This window comes from Ctenopharyngodon idella, chromosome 8 (assembly GCF_019924925.1).
Source record: "Ctenopharyngodon idella isolate HZGC_01 chromosome 8, HZGC01, whole genome shotgun sequence".
NCBI classification, from domain to species: Eukaryota; Metazoa; Chordata; class Actinopteri; order Cypriniformes; family Xenocyprididae; genus Ctenopharyngodon; species Ctenopharyngodon idella.
This window is the reverse complement of record NC_067227.1, coordinates 10,374,178-10,401,542: the sequence shown is the minus strand read 5'-3', so window position 1 is coordinate 10,401,542 and position 27,365 is coordinate 10,374,178. Positions and strand designations below refer to the sequence as shown.

The 27,365-nt window shown below is 38.3% G+C and overlaps 1 protein-coding gene across 5 annotated transcripts in view; it reads right to left on the bottom strand.

The window, feature by feature from the left end:
- mib2 (MIB E3 ubiquitin protein ligase 2) overlaps positions 1-27,365 on the bottom strand; it is a 72,048-nt gene that overhangs the window by 10,806 nt on the left and 33,877 nt on the right. For 3 of the 5 annotated variants that reach the window (XM_051902461.1, XM_051902463.1, XM_051902460.1), the window contains exons 4-13: positions 23,761-23,867; positions 19,917-20,111; positions 19,124-19,266; positions 15,442-15,549; positions 14,995-15,099; positions 12,377-12,539; positions 11,888-12,021; positions 10,961-11,109; positions 10,004-10,160; positions 4,474-4,628 (exon numbers count right to left, since the gene is read on the bottom strand). In XM_051902461.1, the coding sequence (XP_051758421.1) occupies positions 4,474-4,628; positions 10,004-10,160; positions 10,961-11,109; positions 11,888-12,021; positions 12,377-12,539; positions 14,995-15,099; positions 15,442-15,549; positions 19,124-19,266; positions 19,917-20,111; positions 23,761-23,867 (1,416 nt within the window). The remainder of the gene's footprint in view (positions 1-4,473; positions 4,629-10,003; positions 10,161-10,960; positions 11,110-11,887; positions 12,022-12,376; positions 12,540-14,994; positions 15,100-15,441; positions 15,550-19,123; positions 19,267-19,916; positions 20,112-23,760; positions 23,868-27,365) is intronic. The other 2 variants (XM_051902462.1, XM_051902464.1) reach the window with 2 other exon arrangements.

Genomic DNA, 27,365 nt, shown 5'->3' with positions numbered 1-27,365 from the left:
ACACACACACACACATCTTATACTCCAATACTGAACCGGCTTTCTGACGTAGAACCTGGAGGCGCTGCACTGTTTACTACGTCAACTGCATAGGAGACTGACATGGAAGAGAAGAATTTGTTGAATAAAGTCGTTATTTTCATTTTATTATATTCTCGTCACTTTATAACATTAAGGTTGAATCACTTTAGTCACATGGACTATTTTAACATGTCTTTATTACCTTTCTGGACCTTGAAAGTTGCAATGACATTGCTGTCTATGTGTGATTCAGATACCACTCGGATTTCATCAAAAATATCTTAATTTCTGTTCTGAAGATGAACGAAGGTCTTACGGGTATGGAACGACACGAGGGTGAGTAATTAATGACAGAAATTTCATTTTTAGGTGAACTAACCCTTTAATGACAATGAACAAACTAATTTTCATAATGATTTTAAAACAATTCATCAATAAAGAGTTAAAGTTATCTTCTAAATGTCCAGCATAACTTAGCATTAAACATGCCTTTCGCTTTACTGAAAAACACATAAAAGAACAATAAATCCCCAAATATTTCCTACTGCTAAAATTAAAAAGATGGAAGACTAAGAAGAGTACAGAAAACTTTATAATTGTCATGATCCCAGCCTGCCTGGTGTAAGGACTTTTCTATTATTTCCTGTCTTGTGTCACATTTTGTAGTCCTTTGTAGTTTTTCTTGTTGATCAGTTCTTGATTGTTCCCATGTGTGTCTTGTTTGCCAATCACCTCTTGTGTATAAATATGCCAGTTTTTCTCATGTTCCTTGTCTAGCGTTTGCAATATATGGTTGTATCATGTGCGTTTGTTGCAGCTTCATGTTCATGTGTCTGGGTTTATCTTGTTCCAGTTGTCCTGTTTCAATAAATTTCTACTGCATTTGGATCCAACGCCTCTTGTCTGCAGCAGCCGCGTTACAATAGTAAGATCAAATAAGTGCTGTTACAGTACAGGCCTTATGGGAATAAGGAGTAAATATGAAGTGTCAATCAGATGAATGACTGCAGTCTCTCTGTGTCGCTCGGGGTCGTGCTAATATACGGCCGACCGGCACTGCCAACACTTGACATGACACATATGACAACTGTCAGAGCGATCACAGCGTGGAAGACGAGACAGCTGAAGGCTCCAATGTGTTTATATACTTCTCTGAACACGGATCAGTCCATCACGGCCACAAGGCATTAATGAAGGGGTCACACATCATTCAGAATTTACTACATTATTACAAAGAAAAACAATCAACTGTGTTTGTATAACGTCAAAAGAAGAGAAGATTCTCTCATACTTCAAAGGCTGTGCCTTAAGCTATGGTAGAATTAGACTGATGTCAGTATGAAGTTTTCCTCATAAACTGCACAAAGTCAAAAACTATATGATACAGACTGCATTAAATACATGTTGGTGCTATTAAAACTTTAAAAATGTAAAGATTACAAACTTGTTGGTGCTGATCACAATTTGTTTGTGCAGTGAATTACTGCCATAAATTCATGCCTAAAAAAAGGTATAAAATCAAATTGATACAGCAAAACCTATCAATTTCTCCTGGCATTCACACTGTACATGGACTTGAAAGTGAGCTTAGATCTCTTTTTGGCCCACTTCGGTTCTTTATCCGTTATTTTTTGGAACACAGTCCACCTGAACATTAAGGTATTGCAATCAAATGATTATTATTGAGTTCTATAGTAACCACTGATGTGAACAAATCCCCAGTTTGTGTTTTTTAATATGCTGTCGTCTTTTCCTCCCAATGCAGAACACTGTACTTTTGTGGAGTGCTTTGAAAAGCTAACAAACTTATAAGAAGTGACTTACAATACAGTATAATCTCCCTGATCGACAATCAGAATGTGACAGATCCTGTTTCTCTTCAGATCAGACACATTACACCAGCTATAAATTCTCTAAGACTCTCTGCTGTCACTTGAATGAGTCTCTAAACAGAGCAAATATCTGTGAGAATATTAATAAACTCTGTCGGTTTCCAATTTGACATCTTGTCTCTCACCACCTTCCACTACCAGCCAAGATGTATTTGTGGCTCTCAAAGTTATACAAAAATGTGCTTAATTCATCAATCACATGAGAGACCAGCAACAGAACAGCATCAAAAACACCTTTGATAAAAATACAAGATTAAGTTCATAAAGTGTGGGTGAAGTAACTACATTATTTAATACTCCACAATATTCCTATGTCCCATGGTACTTTGCACAAAATGTGTCCGAGACTTCCAGTCCACCGCAAACAATCAGATATTGCTAATAATCACAAATTAATCCAACCAATGTTGGATGAGGGGAGTGTTTGGGAAACCTGCTTAAAAACAATCATCATATTTACAATCCTGCACTAATGCACAGATAATACATCTTAAATACAGGAATTGTGCTGAATTTCCTCCTGCAATATTTAATACTACTACAAATTTAAGACTTTAACCAGTTTAGTGGGTCAATGACTGTTGTTGTTTACAATAATCGCACACTATTACCATGACAGTCTTAATTAATATTGATATTAAATAATTGATATTAATACTGTATATCATTAGAAGGGTTTAAAATTCAATATTTGACCTGTCACAGTGCTGTGCAATCCAACATGAATCACTCAGAATGGGAAATAGTCTTTAATCAATGACATCCAAAATACAGAGGAGAATCTTCAGGAGCTACTAATGTACACAACACTTCTAACAAAGACAAGAACGGACAAGCAACAGATCCAAAAAGGGAGTATATATAGGGAGAACTTCAACCCCATTTCCAGAAAGGTTAGGACATTTTGTAAGATGCAATAAAATCTGATTTGTTTATTCTCTTTAACCTTTATTTAACTGACAAAAGTACAGTTTTCACGGGCCAACTTAATTCTATTTTGTAAATATAAACAAATTTTGATTTTGATGGCTGCAGCACACTCCAGAAAAGTTGGGACAGAGGCATGCTGCACTTCTGCATTTGTGTTGTTATTTCTGTGCAAATTTATTTCCAGTTTGGTTGGGTTCCAAAACAATAATAAACATGTTAAAAAATAAAGATTAAATAAAATCAATAAAGCACTTTAGAAAATTATATTCATGACATAGTTTACACTAACTGAACATAAAAAAGTAGATATTTAAATGGAAAAATGCAATTATTTATGATAAATATACAATTGCACCAACCAAACATTTGGACAGCCCTAGTTGATGAGAATGTTTTTAACCCAGACTTAGATCTAACCCTAAACGGAAACCTGAATCTGACTGGTTCATAGAAATGTTGTTCCCGGGCCAACAATGATCCAGATCCAGGAACATGCCCTACTTGTGTAAATCACGTTAAGTGTGACTACATGAAAGGGAGGCAGAATATGTGACCGCCGTGTGTCCCTGTGGCTGTTTAAGTTAACTGTGTCGCTGTTATGAAAGAATCTGGGTCACACCGGAGGAAATGTGTACAAGCCTGCGTGTGCGTGTTTACCAGCAAGTGTGGCTGAAAGAGCATGTTCTGGATCAGGAAACATCCCCAATCTGACTCACTCAAAATGCCAAAAGTATCAACCGCAAGCTTATCACAAATACTAACTCAGTTAGTGAAGTCAAATAACAAGGTGACCCCAGATCATAACTGGAGTTTTGTAGCTTTCAGTTCATCTATATGTCAACACAGGAACGTCCAGCTGTTTTCAGGCGGTCTTTATGGATGGCTTAAAGATGTAATGGCAACACTTTATAACAAGGTTCCATTCGTCAACTTTAGTTAACACTATGAACGATACTTCTAAAGCATTTATTATTCTCAAATGTTAATTTCTACATTTACTAATACATGATTGAAATCAAAAGTTGCATCTGTTAATATTATTTAATGGACCTCAGTTAACAAACTAATTATGAACAAAGATTAATACATACTGTAACAAATGTATTGCTGATTATTCATTATTAATGCATTAACCAAGTTTTTCCTTCCATATTTTTTCTTTAGTAGACTATTTGATTTGAATGTTCTAGTTCCTGATAAAGTTATCTGTCAACTGGTGAGAACTTGTAGGGCTGAGATGTAAATTTGCTATGGTTTTGCCGATTCAGCAACATCATAAGAATCACAATGATTTTAACTTTCTTTTTTTTTTTTAAAGAGACCATATTATGTCCTTTGATTTTATGCCATTTTGATGTTGTTTTTGGGCTCTACTAGAGCAGGTTTTCATGCTTGAATGTTGATTATTTTCCTCATATTCTCCATTGGTGCAGCTCCTCTCTTCCCAGTCTGTCAGTAACGCTCTGTTTAGTTCCTGTCTCTATGAAGCCCCTCCTTCTGGAAGGCACAATGTGCTCTGATTGGTCGGCTGGACCAGTGTGTTGTGATTGGTGTTTAGGAAATGTGACGTGTACAGTGAAATGTACAGTGACGTGTAATAAAGGAGGAACAGCTACTCTTTGACACTCACAGTTTGTTGCCCTTCAGAGCCGCGTGGTGCAGCAGGTTAAACCCGCGGTTGTTCTGCTGGGTGAAATCAATATTGGGCACCACAGTCAGAATCTCAATGATGCTCCTGAAGTCTTTAGCAATGGCGTCATGTAAGGGTGTATCTCCATATGAATCCTGATAAAAGAACAGAAAAGGAAATCACTTAAATCATAATGTTAGTCAAACATTAAAGGGATACTCCACCCTAAAATAGTTAGGAGATATTATTGAGAGATTTTCACAAAAAAAAAACAAAAAAACAACAACAATAAATTTCTTTGCGCCCTGACGAAACATACCAACTCACATAATTACCGAAATGCACAGATGATATAAAAAATTTGATGACTAGTAATTTCCTACTAATTAATTCTAAAAAAAATAAATAAATAAATAAATGAAAAAAATAAGAGAGAGAGATTCTAATTATTTGATCAAAAACCTCTGCACATAATAACCTAGAATACTGTCTAACACTTGATGGCTGTTCTGTTAAGTCTTCGTCGTCAGTTAGGAACCTGGGTGTGCTCTTTGATACCAATCTTTCATTTGAAAGCCACATTTCTAGCATCTGTAAAACCGCATTCTTCCATCTTAAAAATATATCTAAACTACGACATATGCTCTCAATGACAAATGCAGAACAGTTAGTTCATGTGTTCATGACCTCAAGGCTAGATTACTGTAACGCTCTACTGGGTGGTTGCCCTGCTCGCTTAATAAACAAACTCCAGCTGGTCCAAAATGCAGCAGCTAGAGTTCTTACTAGAACCAGGAAGTATGACCATATTAGCCCGGTTCTGTCAACACTGCATTGGCTTCCTGTTAAACATCGTATAGATTTTAAAATCTTGCTAATTACTTACAAAGCACTAAATGGTTTAGCTCGCTAGTACTTAAGCGAGCTCTTAATTCATTATAGTCCTTCATGTCTATTGCAATCTCAAATTTCTGGCCAGTTGATAATACCTAAAATATCAAAATCAACTGCAGGCGGTAAATCCTTTTCCTATTTAGCACCCAAATTCTTTAACAGTCTTCCTAGCCTTGTTCGGAAAGCAGACAGAGTTTAAATCTAGACTAAAAACACATCTCTTTAACCTGGTATACACATAACACATCACAGTTCTATAATTCACATCCATTAAAGCATTGTTAGGCTGCATAAATTAAGTCAGCTGGATCCAGGAACACTTCCTATAACACCCGATGTACTTGTTACATCGCAAGAAGAATGGCATTCTATGCTAACATTAATCTCTCTGGTTATCCCGAGGTTACCATAGTCAGCCGTATCTGGATCAGATGGTGCCTGCACCTAGACACGACCACAACACAGCCCTGAATATCAGCAGAGATCCTGTCAACAAGACAATCCCCTCTGAAGTCCTCGTTGACATGACAGCCATCGGCACAGATCCTCAGCAAAGACCACAAGAACCAGACAAGTCCTCTGCACAGACACTACGACCAGCTTCGTCTCCATACTGGCGTGATGAATACGATCTTCAAGCAAAAGGAACTGGATGAAATATTTGAATGCTACCGATCCACAATCTGATTTCTGACTTGTGATGCAGCCTGAATCATAATCATACAGTGTTCATTCGTTGGCAGAGGAGAACTGGCCCCTTGACTGAGCCTGGTTTCTCCCAGGGTTTTTTTCTCCATTCTGTCAGCTGATGGGAGTTTGGGTTCCTTGCCACTGTCGCCTCTGGCTTGCTTAGTTGGGGACACTTAATATTCAACAACATTATTGATCTGACTGCACTGACACTATGGGATGAGAACTGAACTACGCTGGACGATGACATCACTGTTTTCTGCAGAACTGCTTTATACATGAAATGAACTAATTTAATATTTGATGATACAACAGAACTGAATCAACACTGAACTGACTTCAGCTAAACAATGACACTATTTTCTTTTAGAGCTGCTGTACAGCCGAAATGAACTCTGTGTCACTGAATCATTTTCCTGTTATCACTGTTAAGCTGCTTTGAAACTATCTGTATTGTATAAAGCGCTGGAGACGACCTGATTTAAAAATCATCATTTACTCTCTCATCATTTACTCACCCTCATGTCGTCACAGATGTATAGGATGTTCTGGTCCTACTTTATATTAAGTGTCTTTAACTACTATGTATCAAATGGTTAATTTAAATGTTAGTACAATGCACTTACTGTGTTCATACGTTTTTACATTGTATTTATATTTAATATAATATAAAAATACCTGCATGTAATTAATTTCTGTAATTACATCTATAAATATAGCTGCAAGCAGCGATCATTGGGCCCAAGCCCCTGCACCACCACCACCCTGGTGGCTTTAGGAAAACTGTGCATGACAGGCAATATGCATTTAAAGCGGGTAAATATATAATGTCATAGGACGTCGTAGGTCAATTTAAAATGAGCGTGAAGTTATCGTTTTCATTTCAAACTTTTGTAAGTCCACAAGTATTTATCTTAAGGTTTTTTTTTAATATTTTTATTAACTTAATTATTAAACTAATTATATAAAACTATATTGTCATAGTCCTAAAAATTAACCTGTAATTTGTTATTCAAATGGATAGAAAAAGATAAGGCCTGAGAGATTTCGTATCCTTTAATGCAGACGAAAGTTAGAGACTTTACTTGTTAGTTGAGCCAGAAGATTCAACATCAATTTACGACACAAAAAAAAAAAAATTCTAAACTGTGACAGAAAGTAGTCTTGTCACGGAATATAGACTCAGGAGAACGGTGAGTACAATGAGAAAGTTTATTAATAAACAGGGTGAATGAGATGATGGCAAATGTAGTAAATAACAACGACCAGAGTGGATGAGGAATGTAACAATCCAAACAGGTAAGTAGCACCACATACACCTTGATGATCACTGAAGATGATGATATTAGTGTCTTTTTCCTTTGTAGGAGAGGAATAGATGATAATGGAGTAGATGGAAATCCGGGGAAGCAGGAACACAGATGAATGGAGTACAGGAAGACGATATAGTAAAGTAAATGCAGGTAAATAGCGATCAGCAATACAGGCAGTCCAAAACATAAACAAAGAAACAGTCCAAGTTCGTAAGGACAAGACCAGCTAAGGCCTGTGTGTGTGGTGCTGGCTTTTATGGAGAGTTGATGAGGATGATGGCAGACAGTTGTGGTGATTAAGAAGGGTGTGCAGGGAGGATTATGGGAAATGGAGTATGCAGAGGAAACAGGCATGGTGACTGGTGAATGGTGATCTGGACAGTAAAGTTAGCTCAGGGAGCCATGGCAGTGCAGGTAGTTCAGGGCACCATGGTGGTGCAAATAGCTCAGGGGCCCATGGCGCTGCAGGGATGACCCTCTTGGTCATATCTGAGAAAACAGGGTGAGGGGACGACCTCCGTGGTCGCATCTTGACAGACAGAAGACTGGGGTACGACCTCCATTGTTGCATCAGGGAGAGCTGGTGGCTCGGGGACGGCCTCCGTGGCCGTGATTGTGAGAATGAGTGGCTCTTGAGCAGCCTCCATGGCCGTGGACGGGTAGCACTTTTGTTGGGGAAAACTAGGGAGGTGTTTACTGCCCAAATACACCCCATAGCAAGTGCCATAACAGACAGTGCTGTGACTTCTAGGCTTGACTTTAGAGTTAGAGCAGGTATTGGGCTAAGCTCTGGGACAAGAGCTGGCATATGACTCTGGTCAGGGGCTGGAGCCTCCTCCTCCTCCTCCTGGGGAAAAGAATAGGCTCCTTGTAGAGTTCAGGGAATTGAGTGGGCTCTTGGCTGAGTTCGGTGTACTGAGCGGACTCTGGGCAGAACTCTGGAGTGGACTCTAGGCTGAACTCTGGAGCGTGAGAGGGCTTTTGAGCTGACTTATGAGTTAGGGCAGACCCGGGAGTGGACTCGTGGTCTGGAATTAAATCTTGGACGGACTCATTGACTGGACTGATTTCTAGAGTGAACTCACAGGAAGGAGAGGGCTTTGGAGCAGACTGGAATGGAGCGGACTCGTGACTGAAGTGGGCTTGAGACTGGACCCTGGGGCTGGAATGGGCTTGATGGCTGGTGCTGACTCTGAATGTAGGGACCGGAGAGGAGAAAATTTTTTCAGAGCTATCCGGATGGACATGAAGGGAGGATCCACAACTTTTGGCATCAGGTCAGCACTGTTGGATACCACCTAGTTATGGAAACCCTGAGGTTGACCTTGGGACATAAAGGGACTTTAGGCGATAAGGACACACCAACTGTATAGGGAGAGCCATTCTGGTTAAAAGTCGGTATTCAACTTTCAGTGTTTAGTCTGGCCTTCTGTCACAGAACATAGACTCAGGAGAACGGGGAGTACAATGATGAGAAAGTTTATTAACAAACAGGGTGAATGAGATGATGGCAAATGTAGTAAATAACAACGACCAGAGTGGATGAGGAATGTAACAGTCCAAACAGGTAAGTAGCACCACATACACCTTGATGATTGCTGAAGATGATATTAATGTCTCTTATCTTTGTAGGAGCAGAACAGACGATAATAGAGGAGACAGGAATTCAGAGAAGCAGGAACACAGATGAATGAAGTACAGGAAGACGATACGGGTAAGTAGATGCAGGTAAGTAGCGATTAGCACTACAGGCAGTCCAAAACATAAACAAAGAAACAGTCCAAGATTGTAAGGACGAGACCAGCTAAGGCCTTTGTGTGTGGTGCTGGCTTTTATGGAGAGTTGATGAGGATGATGGCAGACAGGTGTGGTGATTAAGAAGGGTGTGCAGGTGATGACCAGGGAGGATTATGGGAAATGGAGTGTGTAGAGGAAAAAACAGGCATGGTGACTGGTGAATGGTGATCCTGACAAGTCTTTGATAATGTCTAAATATATATCTAAAATGTAATACCTAATTATGTCTGACAAATATTTTTTCAGCAACAGGGATTTACTCAACCCTGTTCGAAAATAGGCTGCCTTCTAGTGGTTATACAACGTATGACATTTGATTTTATTTAGTTCTTTCTTTTAACCAGATAGCACTCTTCTGCCTATTTTTAACTTGTACATACTGCATTAATTAAAAAATAGAATAAAATGTGTTCTTTTTTCCTAACATTTGTTTCATTTTATATTGTTTAGACAATATGAGACTCTTCCTGTTTCCCTTTTCTGTCATTAATTTAATCTCTTGTCATGGCAACACAGTTCAAAATATCCAATATCTGTTTGCATGAATCCCCTTGGAGTAGATTCGGGGCAGATTTTTCAAAAAATCCACATTCAAACCAAAATAGCTGACTTCCTGTTGGTCGGAGCTAATGACTATAAATTAGAAAGTTGTCCAGCTCAATGAGAACAATATTTGTACTGAGTTTGGTGACCATAGGTAAAACTTTAATATCCAATAAAATAAAACTACTGCTCACTATTATCCAATCACAAAAATTGGAGCAATTGAACTCAAAATAGATTACTAATCCACATCTTTAACCGCACTGATATGCTTATGAAGCGTAATGTCTGACCTGCAGGTTGACGTCTGCCGAGTGCTCCGTCAGCACTCTCACCACATCCGTGAAGCCCTTATTGACAGCGATGTGCAGCGCCGTACACATGGAGTTATTCAGCAGGTTCACACTGGCTCCTTTACTGAGCAGCAAACGCGCAATCTCTGCCTGATTCCTGCATACACGACAATCAAGAGCACATGTCAGAGACACACACAGCTGAGTTAGAGGAACACACTGCATGAGATAAACCAGACCAAGCATACAATACAACACCCCAAAAAACTGCATTTGCTACTGTACTCTGGTGACAAGCCACAACACATGCTATAGTAATCACAATAATCACTGATAATGATAACGCATCATATAGAGCTGCAGCTCAAGAGTGCAGATTTGCATCAAGCAGTGATTGAACACAATAGCAAAAATTGAATTTTCATGCTCTCCAAACTGAACAAAAATAACAAGTGACCAAAAATTAAGCTCAAAACACTCTGTGGTTTAGTTTATACACACTACTTATATTTTCATACAGTTTGTGTAGTTTTGTTCAAGATTTTTAAGGATTAAACACACTTTTAAGGAGGCTTTTAGACTGGAACCTGAAGGTCAAGTTCACACTTCAGAGCGTCAACTTCAACTTTATATCATCTGAGGGGCTAGTGATTTAACTACATCAGTTAGTTCTGCCAAAAAAATATATGAACAAATAGTAAGAATAATATGTACCAGCCATATGATCATGATCACTTTGTCAACCACTGGACCCTAAAGACACTGAACCACTGAGAATAAAAGTGCCTTAATATGTATTTTAAAAGTAAAAAAATGTCATGTAAATGATTCAGTCTGCTTCAGACTAGTAGACTACATTGCCGTGTGCATCTAATACTTGGTAATACACATAGGGATTTTTTTATAATTGTCAGTAATAACCAATTGTGGAGTACAGGAATAAGCATTGGCGCTCACCCGAACGCTGTGTAGTGCAGAGCGGCGTCTCCATCCTCATCTTTAGTTTCAATGCTGCTGTTGGCCTGAAGTAGAACCTTGACCACCTCCACGTGCCCCTGATGGGCGGCAACCTGCAGAGCGGTCTTACCCTGGTTCTTTATATCCACCTGAACACAGACACACACAGGCATCATTCAAACACACTTCTGACTTGACACTTCAAGACTTGACCCATCGACCTACAAATCAACCTTTATATGTTTGAAAAAGTATTTTTTCAGGATTCTTTGATGAATATAAAGTTAAAAGAGCAGCATTTATTTGAAATAGAATCTTTTGTAACATTATAAATGTCTTTACTGTGACTTTTGATAGATTTCATGCGTCCTTGCAGAATAAAAGTATTTTTTTCAAATGGTGTCCAAAAATAAAAGTTTCTTGAGCAACAAATCAGCACATTAGAATGAGTACTGATCCTGACAATTCAGCTTTGATCACAGGAATAAATTACATTTTACAATATATTCACATAGAAAACAGCTATTTTAAATTGTAATAATATTTCACAATTTTTAATGTATTTTTGATCAAATAAACATTTGTGATTAACTATTTATGTTTTGTTCATTTCACTTACAGTGTAAGTCAAATACATTATCTTTGTAACTTGGAATCATTGAAAAAATTACTTGTAAAAATTCATATTTCTATAATTAATAATAATATAATATAATATATACTTTTAATATATTATAAGGACACATTTCCCGTAAACACACATAAACAGCTCCGTCTCTAGTGGGCTGAGCGTTTATAAAGGGAAAGGCTATAACCCTTTGGACAGACAGAGCCAGAAATAACTTGAAACAACCAGAGATTCTCTCCCATCGGATAACAAAATCCAGTTTCTTTCGACTAAATTCTTTCAGGCTGTGAGGCACTGACCTTGTCAGGGTATTTTTGCACCAATTCGCGCACTTTAGCAGCACTCCCATGCGCTGCCTCGATAACCAGCCGTCCTGGATGATCCTGCTCTGTCGACTGAGACAGCAACTTCTCCAGGACTGAAATGACCGTACCTGAATGACAGAGAGGGAAAGAATTAAACTCTGCATTCAGAAAGGATTCGATGAGCCCAAGTGTCACTGTCCCACAGTTCAAAACCAGTCAGAATGAGTCAAAATGTCACCATGCATCAAGACACAAAAAATCCAGCACTGGCACAGCATGTAAAGGAGAGAGAAAAAGAGAGAGAGACACTAAAAACACACGGTGCTGAAACGAGAAAAACAAGCATTGGTTTCATGCAGGAAAGTGTGGAAGAGAACAGATGACATGGTTGGGAAAAAAAACACGAAAGGAAAAAAAAAGAATCGTATGCATGATGCAATTATATGGAGAGAGTAAGGAGCTGCACTTCCTGTGAATTCTTACTTCCTGATTCGCTGGAGTTCTCAGCCGTCATCAGATTGGCATCAACCTCACCAGGTTGGGCAGAGAGACAAGCGGGGTTAAAGGTCCACGTCTGACCTCCAAACGCCACACGCAGGTCCCCGTCTGCATAAACTTTCAAAACCTTCCCAACCTGACCCAACGCCTGAGAATAAACACACACAAATGAAGAGTCATTGGAACGCTGACAAATAGAGGTTTAGACAACAGTGTCTTTACAAAACCTCTCAGGTAGGTCCTTCAGGGTGTCGTGGAGGGGTGAGGTGTCTAAGTCGCAACATCTATGTACTGGGGTGCCTCAGGGCTCAGTGCTTGGACCACTTCTCTTCTCCATCTACATGTCATCACTATGATCTGTCATTCAGAAATATGACACAGAACTCTACCTCTCATTACAGCCAGATGATCTGACAGTAGCTGCTTACATCTCGGCCTGCCTGATGCGACAGACATTTCTTGCTGGATGAAGGACTACCACCTTCAACTCAACCTTGCCAAGACAGAGCTGCTTGTGGTCTCAGCCAACCCAACACTTCATCACAACTTCTCTATTCAGCTAGGTTCATCAACCATAACTCCATCCAGGACAGCCAGAAACCTTGGAGTTGTGATGGATGATCAGTTGAACTTTACAGACCACATTGCTAGAACTGCCCGTTCCTGAAGATTTGCCTTACACAACATTAGGGAGATCAGTCCCTTCATAACAGAGCATGCTACACAACTCCTTGTCCAAAATCTTGTTCTATCCAGGCTGGACTATTTTAATGCTGTCTTGGCAGGCCTTCTAGTATGCACTGTCAAACCTCTGCAACTGATCCAGAATGCGGCAGCAAGAGTGGTCTTTAACGAGCCAAAGGGTGGCTCATGCACTGGTTGCCAATAGCCGTCGCATCAAATTCAAGGCACTGATGTTTGCCTACAGAACAACCACTGGCTCTGCACCACTATACTTAAACTCTACTTTAGACGTATGCGCCCTCCAGAAGCTTGCGTTCTGCAAGTGGTGTGCCTTGTGGTGCCATCCCAAAGAGGCACAAAATCAGTCTCACGAACCTTTATCTGGACTGCCGAGTCTTTAACCATCTTCAAGAAACAGCTAAAGACACATCTTTTTCGTCAACAATGGACCCATCAATACTAACACTTACTATTCTATTCTGAATATGAAGAGTTCCATTGCAAAAACCGTCAAAAAAAAGCTTCATACACACACCGTCATTCATCTTGAAATCATATCATTCAATTCACTTCTTCCGATTGGTACTTCTGTGGACTTAAAGGCTTTTGCTGACAAAGGGAAGTGGCGTTTAGCGGATTCTGCCAACAAACCGGTATTTGGGCTGACGCTGGGATTTAGCGGATTTGAAGCGAAAGTATTTGATGAACGTATACTATGTGCGAAGAGCATTCACTCAATATCATTATCTCATTTTTGACGGAGGTGGCGTTTAGCGGCTTTTGCATCTGAACTCTTCATATCCATCTATTTTTTATTTAAAAAAAACAATGTGTATTGTGTTACATGTACTGTACTAGACTAACTAGGACTAGTCACAACACCTGCATGCATATTGTTGCCCTATTTTGTTGGTTTGATTGCTTCTATTGTTCTCGTTTGTAAGTCGCTTTGGATAAAAGTATCTGCTAAATGATTAAATGTAAATGTAAATCAAAACCATTCTCAGTACCAACTACTACAGAGCCTCACACATGACATGCAGGGAAAATATATATCTATCTATCTCATGGCCACGAATTATGACTTCATCATAATTCTTTCTTTCTTTCTTTATTATATATATATATATATATATATATATATATATATATGGGGGGGGGGCTCTGTAAATTTCAACAAAAAAAGTCTCCAAAAATGTTGAACTACTTGAAATAATTAATTTATGTATACGTTTAAATTATAAAAGTACTATTTAAAATAGTTAAATATAAATAAATTAAAACAATCGTATACAAACCCACTCTTTTTAGCGAGTCAGAAACATAGAGTAGTCCAATTCACAATCAAATGACTAATTGGATCTTGTTAGTGAATCAAACACAGCTTTACAACCTAAGAACACAACATTTTTTGTGTTGTTATTTGGTATCTAGTGTTAATATATTGCATTTATTATCTCTTTTAAAAGATCATTAAATAGTCTATAAACACACCCTTTAACAGAAGTACGCATTTTTAATTTTCAAAAACATTTTAATTTATTGCAGTAAGGAATCTTTTTTCCACCACTGAAAAAACAAGTTACAAAGGTAACTCTAATTCTAATTTTTTTTCTTGTACATCTGAGGTTCATATCTTACAATTGTGAGTGGAAAAAGTCAGAAATGCAAGCTATGAAGTCAGAATTGCAATATATAAAGTTATATTAAATATTGCCTTTTGCAATTTTTTTTATTCCATTGTGAAAACCAGCTTCCATAATTCTCTCATAATTTGGCAATGGAATTGCATTTTACATTTGCATTTTCTTTTGATAAAAATGTTGGTCTTCAAGTTTCATATTTAAAACCGTGAGGCACAAAAACATTGCTATGGTCGTTGCTTCTTTACTTCAAAAGTTAGTGAATGAGGAACCTACAGGAGCCATGCTGTCTGTCCACTCGCCATGGCCAACCTGAAGTCTCTTCACACTGTCAATGTCATCCAGAACCTTCACCAGCTCGCCCACCGCAAATGTATTGACCTGCACAGAGACGAGACTCTGTTATAGCAACACACACTTCCTGAAATACCAATTAGTCAAAGTCGTCTGAGGCTTTAGCTAATCGCCACAATCTGGCACTTTCATCTGCCATAAGCAGAGAGAAATAGGCACAGCTATCTATTTATGGCTTGCTTTTTGGACAATCAAAGCAGGCTTTGTGATAGGGACAGTCGTGTATGAGCTTGAGCGTAACTAAATATATTCAGCACACAGCAAAAATAGACTGATGTCCAGTCGGCCTGGAACAAACACTTCACAGGTAAGGACAACAGACTTGGCTTTTCCTCTGAATACGTCTGGCTATTTCTGGGATCTTCTTGCCTTGGTCAGAGCTCCCGGGTGGAACGTCCAGCGGATGTTGTTACTATACTGGACTCGCACGTCTCCGCGGTCTGTTATTCTGTGCACAGTCCCAATTCTGGAGATGTACTGCCAACACAAACACAACAGATAGACAGAATTTTAAAAACATTTTAGAAAACAAGATGCATGTTCTTAAAGGAGTCATGACATGAGAAATTAAATTTGCCTTGATCTTTTGACATATAAGAGGTCTTTGTATCATTAAAACATCCTGCAAGTTACATAGCTTAAAATGTCCTTCTAATTATAAACAAAGCATTTATTTAATCAAGCTCCAAAAATGACCGGATATTGGGTGACATGTGACGTCACACGGGCAAATACATTTGCATATGCCTGCCTCCAGAGCAAGACATCAACCAATAGTTATACATCATCACATCATAGGCCCCTCCTACTGGAGCTCAGTCTTTTAATGGCTGACATTTACCTACACTGGATGTGAGTATCGCGTCAGGAGCAAATATAAGCCATTATAATCACTGACGCTGTCTACGCTGATACAGTATACAGATGTGCATTCAGTTTCTGAAGTCATTATAATGACTGACGCTGTATACGCTGATACAGTATACAGATGTGCGTTCAGTTTCTGAAGCCATTATAATGACTGACGCTGTCTACGCTGATGCAGTATACAGATGTGCGTTCAGTTTCTGAAGCCATTATAATGACTGACACTGTCTGCGCTGATACAGTATACAGATGTGCGTTCAGTTTCTAAAGCCATTATGACTGACGCTGTCTACGCTGATGCAGTATACAGATGTGCGTTCAGTTTCTGAAGCCATTATAATGACTGACACTGTCTGCGCTGATACAGTATACAGATGTGCGTTCAGTTTCTAAAGCCATTATGACTGACGCTGTCTGCGCTGATACAGTATACAGATGTGTGTTCAGTTTCTGAAGCCATTACAATCACTGACGCTGTCTACGCTGATACAGTATACAGATGTGTGTTCAGTTTCTGAAGCCATTATGACTGATGCTGTCTACGCTGATACAGTATACAGATGTGTGTTCAGTTTCTGAAGCCATTATAATGACTGAAGCTGTATACGCTGATACAGTATACAGATGTGCGTTCAGTTTCTGAAGCCATTATGACTGACGCTGTCTGCACTGATACAGTATACAGATGTGCGTTCAGTTTCTGAAGTCATTACAATCACTGACGCTGTCTACGCTGACAGTATACAGATGTGTGTTCAGTTTCTGAAATCATTATAATCACTGACGCCGTCTACGCTGATACAGTATACAGATGTGCGTTCAGTTTCTGAAGTCATTATCACTGACGCCGTCTACGCTGATACAGTATACAGATGTGCGTTCAGTTTCTGAAGCCATTATAATGACTGACTCGGTCTACGCTGATACAGTATACAGATGTGCGTTCAGTTTCTGAAGCCATTATAATCACTGACGCTGTCTGCGCTGATACAGTATACAGATGTGCGTTCAGTTTCTGAAGCCATTATAATGACTGACTCGGTCTACGCTGATACAGTACACAGATGTGCGTTCAGTTTCTGAAGTCATTATAATCACTGACGCTGTCTACGCTGATACAGTACACAGATGTGCGTTCAGTTTCTGAAGCCATTATAATGACTGACGCTGTCTACGCTGATACAGTACACAGATGTGCGTTCAGTTTCTGAAGTCATTATAATCACTGACGCTGTCTACGCTGATACAGTACACAGATGTGCGCTGTCTACGCTACACAGTATACAGATGTGCGTTCGTTTTCTGAAGTCATTATAATCACTGACGCTGTCTGCGCTGATACAGTATACAGATGTGCGTTCGGTTTCTGAAGTCATTATAATGACTGACGCTGTCTACGCTGATACAGTACACAGATGTGCGTTCAGTTTCTGAAGTCATTATAATCACTGACGCTGTCTACGCTGATACAGTACACAGATGTGCGCTGTCTACGCTACACAGTATACAGATGTGCGTTCGTTTTCTGAAGTCATTATAATCACTGACGCTGTCTGCGCTGATACAGTATACAGATGTGCGTTCAGTTTCTGAAGTCATTATAATCACTGACGCTGTCTGCGCTGATACAGTATACAGATGTGCGTTCGGTTTCTGAAGTCATAATCACTGACGCTGTCTACGCTGATACAGTATACAGATGTGCGTTCGGTTTCTGAAGTCATAATCACTGACGCTGTCTACGCTGATACAGTATACAGATGTGCGTTCAGTTTCTGAAGTCATTATAATCACTGACGCTGTCTACTCTGATACAGTATACAGATGTGCGTTCGTTTTCTGAAGTCATTATAATCACTGACGCTGTCTACGCTGATACAGTATACAGATGTGCGTTCGGTTTCTGAAGTCATAATCACTGACGCTGTCTACGCTGATACAGTATACAGATGTGCGTTCAGTTTCTGAAGTCATTATGATCACTGACGCTGTCTACGCTGATACAGTACACAGATGTGCGTTCGGTTTCTGAAGTCATTATAATCACTGACGCTGTCTACGCTGATACAGTACACAGATGTGCGTTCGGTTTCTGAAGTCATTATAATCACTGACGCTGTCTACGCTGATACAGTACACAGATGTGCGTTCAGTTTCTGAAGTCATTATGATCACTGACGCTGTCTACGCTGATACAGTACACAGATGTGCGTTCAGTTTCTGAAGTCATTATAATCACTGACGTCGTCTACGCTGATACAGTATACAGATGTGCGTTCAGTTTCTGACACACTCCACGCCACTCCACATTCGCTTTGACGTGTACAGTTTAAACAGCTCATTTGCATCCCTGTAGACTTCAGAAGGATCCCAGTATCTGAAACAAGTCAATATTTTATTTTTAATGGCGTCCTGGATTGCGTCGGAGTATTTTATGTTTGCTCAGAGCATTTGACTGCAGATTGTTTTGTAAATGAGGCACAGTATAATGGAGAGTTCACAAAGAAACTTGTTGAAAGATGAAGCAGTCGGCTTTATTGAATCTGACAGTAGCTGCAGTACAAACCGCAAGAAAATGAATCTGTCTGTAAATGAAGGTTTTATATGGATAATGATTTCAAAACACTAACTTATGTGCAATAGTGAGTAGACATAGATACTGTTTCCTATGCAATGACATTAACCAATCATAACAGTGGGCGTTTACTGACAAGCCTTAAAGGAGCTGCGCCTTAAAAATGCATCATTTCAGACAGAGGGTCAGAATGAGGGTCGAAAAGGAACATTTTCAGCATATATATTTGTTTTTGTTTGTTTTTTTGTGCAAAAACTTTATTAACATTATAAGTGAACCTCAAGGAACATTAAAAAAAAAAATCCATGTCATGACCCCTTTAATCTTCATTTCACAGGATGAATCTCACTAAAACTCTCTAGAAATGTCCAAAAATTAAACAAACAAATCAAAACAAAAATAGCAGAAATTCTATTCTGATATATTAAATACAATTATATCTATTTTTAAGACCATTAACAGAAAAGAAAGTAATTTCAAATTTGGAGAAAGTTATTATTAACTATAAAAATAACTACAATTACAAAAACATTTTTCTTCAAAATAAAGTGCGTGCACAACAAGTTCAGGAACGTTTTATCAAAGTAAGTATGTACATGTAATTTTCACCTCTGCCATTTTTGGGTTCCAGCCTCCGTGACCCTCCTGCATCTGTCGGAGTATGTCCACCTCCAGCAAACACTTGACCTTATCACCCTGCTGAAACGAGTGAGTGTCTGCGCTCTCCTGCCTCTGCAGCTCCGCGTGCTCGCCTAAACACACACACACGCGCGTACACACATATCAGAAAAAACAGTACTAAACACCAGGGCCGATCAGTCAAAGAAGGGTCACTGCTATGGAACTGCATTTCGCAGCTCAGTCGCTTTCTAAACACTCTCGATCTTCTAATAACAGGCCACTACAGAGCCCCACATGTGACATGCAGGAAAAAAATATGTATATCATGGCCACAAATTAACAACTTGTTCCCACGACTTACTAATATGTCAGCATGTTTTACTAATTCATTTCCTCATTTTAAGTAAATCATGCGCACCATATAACAATCCATTCCCTCAATTTACTATATCGTGGCCACGTTGTAATAATTCGTTCCCTTGTTTTAGTTGCATTAAAACACATTAGTTCAACGTGGCCACAATCCACTAAAACAAGGGAACTAATTAATAAATTGTGGGAAAAATTCTTAATAAATATTATTGCCCGCATGTCATGTACGTACAATATAACGTGACAAAATTAAGGTAATAATCAACATGGCCTGCTCTCTCTCACATATGGAACAAATGGTTCACTGATTCATCTGTGATTCAGTGTGTGGCATTTTACATTTACTAATTTAGATCTTCATTATATTTGTGTAAGTAAATAAATAAATAAATAACTAAATAAATGTTACCTAATTTGGGCAGGTGCTCCTTGTAGTAGAATCCTCCCTGTACATCAGACACGTATTTGAGATCCACCTTGCCCTTGTGACCCATTCTGTAGACGTTTGTGGTTCCATTGGACCAGGTGACACTCGCCACACTACGACCCGATTCCTGATCCCAACCACGAATATCCACCACCTTCCCAACCTTCCCCTCGCCTCCTGCTCACACACACAGACACACATATAGACAGAAGCAGGACAGGGCAGGAGTCTCAGACCAGCGTCAGCAGCGCAGGAGGATGAACATGAGAGATGGGAGGAAATGAGTGAGAACACGTGTTTGAAAATCAGCATGCATGTGCATTGTGTCTGAATGAAATTAGAAATGTCAGAAAATGCATCTGAAAGGAACTAAAATATCTGAGATATTGTGGTTTTATATGCTAAATTTTGAGATATCTAGTCACATTTTAGGCCGATCTACAGTAGTTACGGCATTTATATGGAAGCTTGTTTCCGCAAACGGATTAAAAAAAAAAAAAGAGGTAATTTTAACCTTTTTTAACTTTTTTTCTCAGAATTGTAAGATATAAAATTGCAATTGCCTTTTTATTTTATTCAATTTGCAGAAACAAGCTTCCATACATTTATTAGCTCTGCAGAGACTGAAGTGACATATAGCTGTGAGTTTTGGTGAATTTCATGCAAAAAACATAAAAACAACTACAACCAGCTCCTCTAAAATTTTGAATGTGTAGCAAAGCGAAGGTGTGACTAGTTTCATTCTCACTGGGCTTTGATTCGGAAAAAAAAAATCTGTCACAGTTTTCTGTGTGAACTAGGGATGCACCGAAATTTCAGGCTACTGAAACTTTTCAGGTTTCAAGCCAAAATTATGTTTTATTAGCGCATCTCTGATGGCGCATTTTTGTGCACAACGTGGATAAACTACAACAGTTAAACATGTCAGCTGTGAACTCTAGGGCTTGTTTTTTTTTTTTTTCAATAAATTTGGATCCTCCCAAGAATCCATCTTTTTTAGTCAGTGCTGTTTTCAGTTGATGTGTGAACAAAACTTCACTAAACATTATTTGTAGCGCCTCCCATCCAATCATTTTTGATAGTTTTGATATGAACTAAAGTCTCTGCTTTCAAATTCTGTCACTAAATTCAGTGTTTTTGTGTCTGATTATTGTGTGGTGACAGATGGCTGTAGTTGCAGCGATCACCTCTTCCTCTTTACTACTAGTTACATCAGCAAATAAACATGACTGAACATCAGAAGATACTGAACAACTTACTGAAATGAATCATGAATCATGTGATCCGTCAATCAGTGTTTCAACAGTGGAAAGACGTCAATAAAACAGCTGGAGAGCAATATGACACTTAACGTCACATTTACCTCATGAAAGACATTCAGAGACCATAAACTCGATAGTCAGCTAGAAAAATAACTCTAGAGAGGAGCGTTTTGATTAATATATGTACTATATTCATTATATTTTTACTGAACCTGTTAGTGATGTCTTCATTATGTAATGTATGTTTGAATAATTCCGTCTTTTAAACAAATTATTAAAGCCATCATTTAAATGTTTATATTTCACCAACAAATTGGAGTAGAAACAATTCTGTTATTAAAAAGTTGATATAAAATCTGCTTCATTTGCAATTTAGATTTTTTGTTAAACTCAGTTTTATTTGATTATTAAATAAATTTGATTAACTGATTATTAAATACACTTTATTTTCGTTTTCCGAAATTTTTTTGGTGTTTAGGTAAAATTCATTAAACTAATTAAAAAGTCTTATATTAACACAATTATACAAAAACATTTTAAAATACGTAGAAAAAAATGTGTTATCGGTGCATGTCTAGTGAGAAGAGAGCCAGAGCTGATGTGTGTGTAACTGCAGTGATGCTGTTAATTAAGAGTTATGACAATTTACATAAATACTTAACCTGAACAAAGCCAATATTTCACTTTTCACAATGAAAGGATACTTAAACAACAAGAATATAATAGAACACACTCAAAAAGCTACACCAAATACAGGTGAACAGGTCAATCTCACAAAACCTGTCAAGATTTACCCCAAAATCACAAGAGGAAATAAATCATATTTTGCACAAAGAAAATGATGTGTATTTTGGGACGATCGTGTTTCATTTTTCCCCATTTAAAAAGACTTTCTCAATGCAACAATCACAATAGGTATTTATTTATTTGTTTGTTTGTTTGTAAATGTAGGCCTCATTTTCTTTATGCAAAAATCTTAATGGTCTTAAATCCAAAGAATAGGCTTTATTTAATACATGAAAACTATTTCTTCTTTCTCTGTTGATTTTGGGGTTAAATATGACCTGGAGTGTTGTCAGATTCATCCACACATCTGCTACAGCATCTAATAATAACCATCACTAACTAACACATGTGGTTGACATCAACTAACCAACACTAAAAACACAGCGATGACGCATGAAACATGTGGTCAGATCACACACAACACAGAATGAAGAACCACACCACAGAGATCCTCACTGAGGAGGATCAATCGATGAACAGCACAGACATTTTGACTCATTCATCATTGCAGTGAAATTTTCATAGATTTTCAAATGAGAACATATGCAGAGGAAGCAGCACAACAGATGACAACAACATGACACGAGCTCAAACATTTCATCCGCCATACAGTGGCTCATGTTATCAATGAAAAAAAGCAAAAGCATAATTCATCATGGTTATTTGATCTAATCACAATTACTTGAAACACATTTTGCCAGACCTCAGGCTTCTGCTGCATCCGAATATGCCTACTTACGTACTATAGAGAATGTCTGAATTCACAGCACTCATAAAACAGTAGGTGAAAAGAACCCGGATGACCGACTACTTCCGGCGAGATTCTGAAGCATGCATCTGATGGACACTTTACTATCCCATGAGGCCATGGGAGAGGATTTGTGAACGGCAGTGAAGTGACGCAACTAATGCTGTAGGTCACATGACAATAGCTATGTTTACATCCACCTATTTTTATGTGCATTTTGGGATATCGCTTAAAAAAAAAAAAACACTGGATGGAAATTCCAAGATGAGCATAAATTCTAAAAATGCGCATATGAGCTCAATTGAGGCAAATAAATTTTTTATCCAATAAGACGACATATGCATAAACTAGGATGGAAACACATTTACTGAATAATCCCTCGATGCGCAACAAGAAACACATATGGCTTTGCCTCATCAGAGGCTGTGATTGGATAACTGGTCTAACCAGTGTTGGTTTGGTGGTTCTGAAACAGTCACAGTCTGTCATCAGAATGATTTGGTTTAATTCCCTCCAGAAGCATCTCACACAATTGTGTTCCCAAACACCAGCATCCGAACACAAGAGCCACAGATAATTTGCACCAGTTTCTCAGGAAGTGATGACTCTGTTCTCTTGAACACATGGAAATGCTGCTTTATTTGCAAATGCTTATGCGATATTCTAATTTTGCAGACAAAGTTAAATTTGCAACTTTGGATGTAAACACAGCTAATGACAACATCCTGAATGTGGCACGTCTGCATTTCATTCATACTACGCATTCATACTATACAGAATGTACGGTCGGAAAGTACGTTTCAAACCAAAAGTAGTGCCTACTATACAGTATGCAGGTTCGGAGGCAGCATTCAACTCTTCTGGCTGGATGAAGTTCTGGTTATGTGTTTCTATAAGCTCCACAGACGCTTCATTTATTAAACCCAGAACATTCCTTTAAGCCTTTGAGTTGATGTTGATCAAGTTCACAAATGTAAATGAATGAAATGAACACGGTGCATGATCAGAGGTGTTAACGAGAGTGTCTCACCGTCTTGGTTGCCCCAGTCCCAGTCAGGCCCCCGGACCACCTTCACACCCTGGAAGATTCCCTTCAGGATGATTCTGGACAGGTTCTGCCTCGGCGTCAAGCTCACTCTGAGTTTGAGAGAAGAAAGAACAAATTACGATCCAGAGGAAAACTTCAAGATCTGATCTTTATCATCTACTTAAGCTCATTTTTCACAATGACTATAGATATTTTGAAGAATGTGTGTAACCGAACAGTTGATGGTCCCCATTGACTTCCATTGTTTTTTTTGTTTTTTTTTCGGTTACACACATTCTTCAAAATATCTTCTTTTGAATTCAAACTCATACAGGTTTAGAACAACTTGAGGGTGAGTAAATGATGACAATTTTTGGGTGAACTATCCTTTTAAATCACAGTAAGATGTTTACATGATGCGCATACCTCTTCCCTGCCGTTTACAATTTTCATTATTCTAAATATTCGCTGATTTTTACTGCCATTATTCACATACGCACAGCACAAATTATAACCTCACATACAGTTTTAATCTACTTCGTCAACTGTAAAACACATTTTATTGATGTTTCAGATGTCTTCATTTCAATCTTTTCGGCCATCAATATACTGCATTATATTCATTTTGCACAACATTGTTAACATGAACTCAGTTTCTTCAGCAGCCCGAAACTGTGATGCTTTCTTTAATGCTATGTTTATGAATCTACGCATGAAAACATTTGTCAAAAGCACGGAGTGGAGTAGATGCCAGTCTTTACATGCCTGTTTATTGAGATTAAAATCAGCATACGGTACATATTTTACTGTGATTATGGCTGCTACAATAGGCTCAGTGCACAAGATGGCGACGGTGAGCTTATGTACTTCCGGTCTTAGCAACGCTTGCGTTTGGTGCAAGAAGAAACTCAAATCTGAAACTTGCCTAGATATAATGAAAGTTTTTTTTAAATTAAAGAGAAGATGGTGGTTTATCAGAGACAAAAGAAAATATCCATCTTATATTATTGTGTACCTCTGTGTGGTAATATATTAAACTGTTTGTGTAAACCTCAGTTAAAAATGTAAATTAATCACAATCTTTTTACAGCTCTTGTTTTTATCTAAAAAGATAATTGATGCAAAGAAAACATTAATGGAGCAGTTAATGTAGGTAAGTGAAAATATGCGCAGAATTGAGAAAATAGTATTTATGGAGATAAACTGTAGCCTATCAAAGGGCAAACGTGTGAATATTCATGAGGCATTTTATGCAAACAACTCTAATCATAGTTGTAACTATATTTACAGTAGGCATTATTGTCAGTGTATATGCACATGCACCATGAGTTCATTCATTAATGTAATCCATGCATGAATGCGTTTAAATGCCATTGGCTCATGTGATAGTAATATTTATCTTAGCAGTATTTTAATTGATATAATAGATTCTATAAACAACTATAAGAGATCATTTTCAGCTTTCTCTCGCACTCTGCACTGGCATAAAGCGAAACCGGAAGTGTCTATACACACACTCGCCGATCGGAAATCCAACATGGCGGCCACGTGCAACTAGTCAATTATGAGCTTAACTGCATCAATTTGATGGAAGTATTGCATTTACATGAGGTCAGATTTAATGGAAATATTGCCTAAATCTTATTTTTAATGGCATTATGAGAGTGCATGTAAATGTAGTCAATAGCTATGTTTCCATCCACCTATTTTAATACAAATTTTAGGTTATCACATAAACACAGGATGGAAACACAAAGATGTGCATAAAAATGCTCATAAAAATATGTATGTACTCAATTGAGGCAGCTAATTATTTCAACTGTTGAGAAAAACACCAGCATCCGAACGCAAGAGAACATGACTGTTTATTGTGTTTCGTCTGACGCTCTGAGACGCAACTCATTTATGATGGAGGGAAAAAGAGCCCGATTGCAGCAACTTCCTTTTTCATTACTGATATTTTGCACCAGTTTCCCCAGAAGTGACAATTTTGTTCTCTTGAGCACATGGGATGGAAACGCTGCTTCATTCACAAATGTTTTATGTGATATTCCAATTTTGCGCAAGTTAAATTCACAACTTTAGATGGAAACAGACGTTCCTTTTGTCAACCCAGCAGAATTCTCGATTTGTTTCACAAAACAATTCTTCGTAGAGTCTTTTTTCAAGACAGATGGCTGCTAATAAAAAATGTTTTTTTAATAATGAACATTAAACTAAATGAAATAGTAAATGCAAATGCACTTAAATTCAATGTACTAGAAAATTACTAAGAGGAAAAAAAAAAAAAAAAAACACCACTACTTTTATTTTTTAGGTATATGTATTTAAATTGTGGAGACATGAAAATGAGTTCATTTAGTATTAAATTTACTGATTCAAATGCTTTTCACAATACAAGCAGATAAAAAGAGCAATTGTAACATTCAAAAGAATCACAATCAGCTCAACTAATGGTAGCACTAGTTCCACATGCACTGGTACAAATGAATCAATGCACTGTAAGATAAAAGCATCTGCCAAATGCATAAATGTAAAAGCACAGAAGTAAAGGTAACCCTAGCACTGAAAACATCTCCTCAGCCCAGAGCTAATGACAGACTAAAGACATTATTTATCCAAACAATGTCAAAACCACTGATTACACATTCATTGAGAGCAACGAGAAGACTTTTACTGTGAGACAATACTGTTTTTCATTGTTTCTCATTTGTAAATGTGTGCTTGAGGACATTAGATGTTGTACAAGAGCAGCACAATTGGAAACACATGCTCTGAACACAGCTAATGACAGACAGACCGTCTTGTGTCAACAAACTAAAGCAGACTTGAGAACTCTTCAAGAGCAAGACGAGAAAGATCCTTGGAACTAAACACAACGGAATAACCAATGACGGCACATACCTTATAGTAAAGATCTGATCTGATCGGGGAGCAAAGGAACTGCCTATTCCCATAATTCAACCATCAACGCTTCCTCCTCAGCTGGAACTATTCTTTTAACTCCAGAAGATTCATCGATCAAGAGGAAGTAGAGTCAACTATCTTTGCTCTGGTTTGGCTGTTTTTCCTCTTCTCATTTTCTCTTAAAATCAGGTGTACGGAGCAGTAGCGCCGCGTCTGTCCTTACGCACTGTCTCTCGCCATATGGCACCACCTGAACAACTCGAAGGCTTAAAACAGAATCAGGGTAAATCTCTAAGTAGTCTGTCGCTCTCAGGTGGGTGTCCAAGATCAAAGGTAAGACATAATCCACAGACAGTTTGTGTGCCGTTGTGTGTGTGTGTGTGTGTGTGTGCAACAGAAATGGACAATCTATAAACGTTAAAGGGGACCTATAATGCCCCCTTTTCACAAGATGTAATATAAGTCTCTGGTGTCACCAGAATGTGTCTGTGAAGTTTCAGCTCAAAATACCCCACAGATCATTTATTATAGCTTGTCAAATTTGCCCCTATTTGGGTGTGAGCAAAAACACGCCGTTTTTGTGTGTGTCCCTTTAAATGCAAATGAGCTGCTGCTCCAGAAGAGGGCGGAGCTTTAACAACTCACGCTTCGGTTGCTCAACAACAACAAAGCTGGAGAATCTCACGCAGCCAAAATGAGGA